The sequence below is a fragment of the Atractosteus spatula genome, chromosome 7 (assembly GCF_055471065.1).
Source record: "Atractosteus spatula isolate fAtrSpa1 chromosome 7, fAtrSpa1.hap1, whole genome shotgun sequence".
Lineage (NCBI taxonomy): Eukaryota > Metazoa > Chordata > Actinopteri > Semionotiformes > Lepisosteidae > Atractosteus > Atractosteus spatula.
Genome location: NC_142712.1, coordinates 62,874,865 through 62,880,931, shown reverse-complemented (window position 1 = coordinate 62,880,931; position 6,067 = coordinate 62,874,865). Strand labels below are relative to the sequence as shown.

The 6,067-nt window shown below is 44.2% G+C and overlaps 1 protein-coding gene across 1 annotated transcript; it reads left to right on the top strand.

The window, feature by feature from the left end:
• Positions 1 to 1,721: 1,721 nt before the first annotated feature.
• pclaf (PCNA clamp associated factor) lies at positions 1,722 to 5,222 on the top strand. The gene is made up of 4 exons (XM_088921454.1): positions 1,722 to 1,840; positions 2,994 to 3,077; positions 3,789 to 3,963; positions 5,030 to 5,222. The coding sequence occupies exons 1-4, from the start codon at positions 1,795 to 1,797 to the stop codon at positions 5,064 to 5,066; spliced, it is 342 nt and encodes a 113-aa protein (XP_088777580.1). The 5' UTR covers positions 1,722 to 1,794; the 3' UTR covers positions 5,067 to 5,222.
• Positions 5,223 to 6,067: the final 845 nt, after the last annotated feature.

Sequence of the window (6,067 nt, the reverse complement as noted above, 5' to 3'; positions counted from 1 at the left end):
GGCACTGCTGACCTCTTCCTTTCGCTGGTGTGTGATGTGGTTTCCCATTGCCTTTCCTGTGGCCAGCCAACTGTTCGGGATATCAAAAGGAGGATATAGACACACAGGACCCTCCCCCAGTCCTGCCACCCTGAGGAGATGAATTACTTTACAACTAGAGGGAGACATTCCAAGCCTTTCTAAAAGCTCACGCTGAATTTTACGAGCTGTTTCACACCATAATGCTGTGTAATAGTATCTATCTTTCAAAAGCAAACAATGTATTAGGCTAAGATCTATGCACAAGTTTTTTTTTTCCCTTGTTGCTTCAGTTTTCTGGTTTAATTTGCACGGTTGAAGTATTAATTGATTTTAGATTTTTTTTAAAATACAAAATAAGATATCAGTGGATATATTGTTGTATACTCTTGGGTTGAGAAATTCATATCAGGCTTATTCAATCTCAACTTCTACTCCGCTGTATCGGATAAAAATACTTTCATTGCTCATTTTAAAATGCAGGCCGTAGTGTTGAGAACAATTAGTTCCAGTACTTCTTTCAAAGCCTTTATGGAAAAGGAACATTCAACTGAAAGTCATTTATCACTGTAAAAACACTGGCAACATGAGTTATATTTTTAACTTGGGGTAGCAACGTCACAATCTTTAAATACAAAGAGTAACTAGGCTGTCTTACTTGCTTGTTTATGATTGCATTTAAAGAGAACTAAAATAGTTCATATTTGAAATTTTACTGTTTATGTTGGTCAGGGGTTATTTTTGCCGGTAACATAATGCTTACCATCGGTTTTTAAGTTTAAGTGATAACTTTGAAATGATGTTCCCATGTTTTTCTCTCCCAAACATGGGATCAGTACCAAATTCTGGATTTCTTTCCCCTGAAGGATCCAAATTCCCTGACAGCTTATTCCCTTGTAAATGACACAAGCTAGGCCTCAAGACCAGCAGAACCACCGCGGCTCCACTTTCACACCGTGCAGCCGGTGCGGTTAGAGACGTTCCACAAGGACCGTACTCGATACGCGCCTGAAAGAGACAAAAATTACAAGGTCACATAGCGTCCGAAGAAGTGTGTAATTTATACAAGCGTCGTTTGAGGAAATCAGAAGCAAAATAATTCATAGATTGATATTCAGTGTTCATTTTTTTTTGTTGTTGTTGCATTTTACAGTTCAGTTTGTTTGGGGAGGGGGAGGAAGCTATTTTTTGTCCGCAGGCGCATGTTGGGCTCATTTGCTAAGAAGTTCAGGTGGGGAGCTGCGTCAGCATGCGTAGGCTGCAAAGGAACAAGTAATAGGTTTATTCCCTGCTGAAAAAAAGAAGAGAGAGAACACAACGTTTCGGCCGTGGAGCCTTCTTCAGGCAAAGGTAAAGTTCTCCCGCTACTTTACCTTTGCCTACTGCCCTGTCTCTCTCACGCCTGAAGAAGGCTCCACGGCCGAAACGTTGTGTTCTCTCTCTTCTTTTATTCAGCATGGAATACACCTATTACTTGTTCATTTGCTAAGAAGACGAGGTACACAGGGCTCACACGCGTACGCGCCCGGGATGTTCGGCAGCGAGCAAGGCAGGGGGTTACGCGGGGCCTGCCGAGCGGGTTCCAATGACGTATCGCATGACGTATCGCATGACGTAGAAGGAACCGGGTCGAGATTTAAACTCCGGCGGGAGCCTCTTGACTCATTTTGCTGTGCTTCTGCCCAGGGTGGTGGGGGAATCGTACCCAGACACTAGGAGGAAAACAAAACAAAACAAACAAAAAAAAAAAAAAGATTCTGCTTCAGGGGGGGAAAAATGGTGAGGACAAAAGCAGATAGCGTTCCGTCGACTTACAGAAAAGGTGAGGAATTTATATTATTACTCTCGGTCTGCTATTTTCTTGAATACTTTTTTTCCCCCTGGGTTTGCGCACGCCGTTGTTACTGTGCAAAAAAAATCGAATTATTGTAACTTTTTTAAGCTTTTTCTACTTTAGGGGGGGTTAGTCCGAACAGCACAGGGATTTGTGTAGATCCAATTTTGTGTAATTGGAGGTAATGGCATCTGATTGTTCTCTGCGGTTTTCGCTCTCGAACAAGGAGCTGTTCTCGTCTTGGCGAGGAAAGGTCACGTAGCTACAAAAAAAGAAAAAAAGAGTAAAATCCGAAAGCGTGTTTTTTTCCCCCCCTCCTGTATTAAAGGGGATCCGTCTGTCTTGCTTTTCTCCTGGCGAGTGTCTGCGCTCACTCCCGCCAATTTGTCTCTTGTTGTCACAAGAAAACTGACCATAATTTTAGGGTGACCGCGCCTGGACTGCGGGTCGTGCAATTAAATCCCTGATCTGGAAGGTCGCTGATGCAGGGCTAAAATAGGTAGGTTTAAGTAAAACGACTTTTTTTCTCCCCCTATTTTAAAAGGACAGATGCAAGACTTGGTAGTAGCTGTACACCCGCTCTCCTTTAAACGTAACACATCAGTTATTTCTCTCAAGGATTGCCATAACTTACACTGACCATATTTTTTTTTTTGTCGAAATTCCAGATGAATTAACTGTTGTGTTCTCTCGAAACTGGCGCCAGTTTCTGGAGCTGTCTTAATTTGGCGCCAGGCAGCCACTACTCTGCCTTACGGGACCTCATTGCTATCGGAAGAGACGGCCCACTCGAAACGAGAAAAGAGCTCCTTCGAGCCTCTGTGCAGAGAAACTAGGTTTTCACAGGCATTGGCCGGTGACGTTATCCTTGCTGTAGCGAAGCTAGTTGTAAAAAAAAAAAGTCGAACTTCTCGGTGTTTTAGTAGTAATTAGACCGCGCTGTGGTGTTGTCAGTCTTAAGATCCGTCACAGGCCATTGTAGCGAAGTGCATCTTTTTTTTTTTCCCAGCCTCAAATGTATGGATTAAACCTTGCTTAAGGATGTCTCCGTCCCTCCCTGGACAAAGGAAGGTGGCCCGGTTGCGCACACCGAGTGTTTTTAAAGGCTGATGTATGTATGTGTGTGTGTTTTTTTTAACAGCTGTTGCCGCCTCAGCGCCGAGGAAGTCTCTAGGAGCCTCCAGCTCTGCTAACACGCCGAGCAACTCTCAGGGCGGCACACCTGGTGAGTGAGCTGCTCTCCTGCTTCGTGTTTGCTTTGCTAATTGCATGTGAACGCGCTGTCCTTTGAAGCTGCGGTGCCGCCGTGTGTCGGCCTCCTCTTCCACGGTTTTGCCGTGGGATGCCTCGAGGCTTGAACAACAGCAGTCGCGTTACTGTGTGGTGGGTATGCATCGTAAAAATAATAATTGGAAAGAGACCATTTTAGTTTGTGCCCCTCCCATGTACGAGTTCCCGGAGTATGTCGCTGTAGCTCTGTTGGCAATTACTGGGATTCTGTTTTTGCTTCAAAGTTAAATGACAATGGCTCTTCAATCACAACTAGCTCAAGTTCCTCCCGGGATGCATAAACGTGTGAACTACAGAGGGCAAAGCCAGCTTTATAGCTAATGCAGTGGTTTTTTTTCTCTGCTGGGCCTATTGAAGCGACCTGTCACATTGCAAAAAAAGAAAAAAGTGACTCAGCTTCTAAAGATTTTTAAAAGCCCTGTGCTGACAGCAAGGGTATTGGCGGCATATATAGAATGTTTCCCTTCTCATTTCTGATAAACCGCTCAAGTGTCTGACTCAGGAAGTGAACCAGAATGAGAGGGAAACTGGTTATGAACAAATGGAGGCCATGTGTCCTGTTTTGGCCCATCTGGTCTGGGATACTCGACTTGGCTTTCAAAGTGGCAGAGGGACGCTTTGTCCAACTGCGGTGTCTTCTTTCCAGCCAAGAGCAAGTACGCAGGGGGCAACCCCGTGTGCCCGCGGCCAACTCCCGCGTGGCAGAAGGGCATCGGCGACTTCTTCGGCGGCCCCAGCAGGAAGCCGGAGAAGGAGAACCAGCTGCCGGTGGAGGATGAGGAGGAGGCGGGAGGCAGTGGAGCCAGCAAGGCACCCAGGAAGTAAGTGCACCTGCTCCTGCACGGCCCTGTGATGGCACCCGAGACCCTGAGCCCCCTGTTGGACGAGGCTGTGCCTGTCCAGAGACCCCTGATTTTACAGCAGCACCGCCCTCGAGAGAGGCACGCTAACCTCGTGCAGTCTTTCAGAATGTACGTTTTCTTCTTGCCATGTTCGTTGGTGTCATGAAAAATGTGAGGGTAGTTGTACTTGACACAGGACAACTGACAGCAGTATCAGCCTGGTGCTCTTACTGCATACTTATCTTAGTTCTGTGGTTTTTTTTTGTCCTGTTTTAGCTTGGTCTGTTGGTCAGTGTCGGGCTCCATCTCTTCAAAATACTTCTTTATTTCGCAAAACAGAATAATTGTTCAAGTAAAAAGAGACTTGCTTTTTGAGATGTAGCAGTAAAGTGTTCGCAGACCACATTAATGCAGTTAAGTTGAATGCACACTAGTCAATCATGCTGAAGTTTTCCCTTAGTCTGCTTCAGTGAGATGTGAAGTTTGGAAAGTGTCTAATACTAGTGTGGTTTTTATCAGGGTGCTGTCAGGAAGCCGTTCACCCTTGTTCATCTTGAAAAGGGCAAATGTGCTGCTAATATTGAAAACATTTGATTGGATGGTTGGGTTTCTGTCTCTTTAAAACTGAGATCCGTTGTATACATTATAAAACGGACAAGTAGACGCATAGCGTTATGGACTGCAACAGAGGTATTTGCTCTAGAAAGAGGGCATGTCATGGTCATGTGAAAGGGAGGATTCATGCAAATGAATTTTTTTATTCCCCCAGTAAAAGTCCTCTCCTTTCCTTATTATAAAGGATCATTGCACAGGTGGTTTAATACCCTTAGACATTTGTGCAGGATCACTGCTTGTTCCAGTCTTGCATGGAAGTCCTGCTTTGTACAGAAAGCTGTGGCTTTGGCTGTTGAAGTGGTGCTGTCCAGGTGTACCAAGTCCACATTATCCTATAAATGATTTGGAAGAAGCTGCTCGGATGAGTATGGTTGTGTTATGGCATGCGTCTTCTGCCATAGTGCTAAAGGTTAACTGTGTGTTCTTCCAGAGCCCGGCCTCTGCCTGATGAGGATGATGAGGACTGAGCTGCAGCTTCTTCGAGACCCGTTTTTATCCTGTTGAAAAGCCATGATGAATTTTCGAGGGCTGCGTTTTTAGTACTGTGTACATCTTTTGTATATATTTTGTTGTGCAGTTTAACTGTCTTGTACAGAAGTTTAATAAACCAATCTGTTTTTGTTATTTTGGTTTCATGTGCGTCTTTTTTTTTTGTTATAAGCTGAAGGGAGATTTTGTCCCACTTAAAAAGAACCAAACTTGAATTTCCTGTGTTTCGTTTCGTTTCCCAGGTCCAGTCAGGGAGCTGATTGGCAGCACTGCTCTGGTTTGATCACACCAGTGGAGGTGCTGAGAGCTTTACTGTATACCGTTCATTAAGAACCCCTTAGCTAGATTTGTGATGGATGTGGTTTTCAAACTCGGTCTTAACTTCACATTTTCCTCTGGCAGTTTCCAGGTGGTTTACAACAGCAGTGTGCTAAAACATGCAAAATCCAGAGGATTCCATTTTAATTTGCTCTGTACTATTACATTGATAGTGTATGTTAAAGATAAGTTATTTTTAGTGTTAGGCCTAGAGCAACAATATGAGTGAGCCATTTCAGTGATGTGAAGGCTATGGGTTGTGTAAACTACAGTACTGTGTATTCAGTAAAGAAAAAAATAACCTTTTTTATGGCATTTTTTTCAAATTTTGGATTGCAAGCACAGTACCTGCCTGTGGGTACCGTCAGACATTTTGCAATAGTGGTAAAAAATACAAGGAAGGAAATGGCTGCATTTCGTTAATGTTTTTTTTTTCACTGAAGGCTGGGTCTACCAAGTCAACGTTATCTTATGGTTGGGCAGCTGCCACCCGGATGAAAAGTTGTGTAATGGCATGGTACAGCCAGTAGAGGGGGACAGAAAACAGGAAATCAAATAGAAACCTAGGAGAAAGCTGAAGATGACGAAAGATGAATCCAACACCATCCTTCACCTCCCTCAATTAAAAATTACATTCTCATGCTTCCGTTTAGTGCATCTG

What these genes read in the sequence shown, in the direction of transcription:
- pclaf (XM_088921454.1), top strand. Translation starts at nt 1,795, where the DNA reads ATGGTGAGGACAAAAGCAGATAGCGTTCCGTCGACTTACAGAAAAG. An exon ending in TCCGTCGACTTACAGAAAAG is followed by an intron (nt 1,841 to 2,993) that starts GTGAGGAATTTA and finishes TTTTTTTAACAG; the next exon opens with CTGTTGCCGCCTCAGCGCCG. An exon ending in GCCAGCAAGGCACCCAGGAA is followed by an intron (nt 3,964 to 5,029) that starts GTAAGTGCACCT and finishes GTGTTCTTCCAG; the next exon opens with AGCCCGGCCTCTGCCTGATG.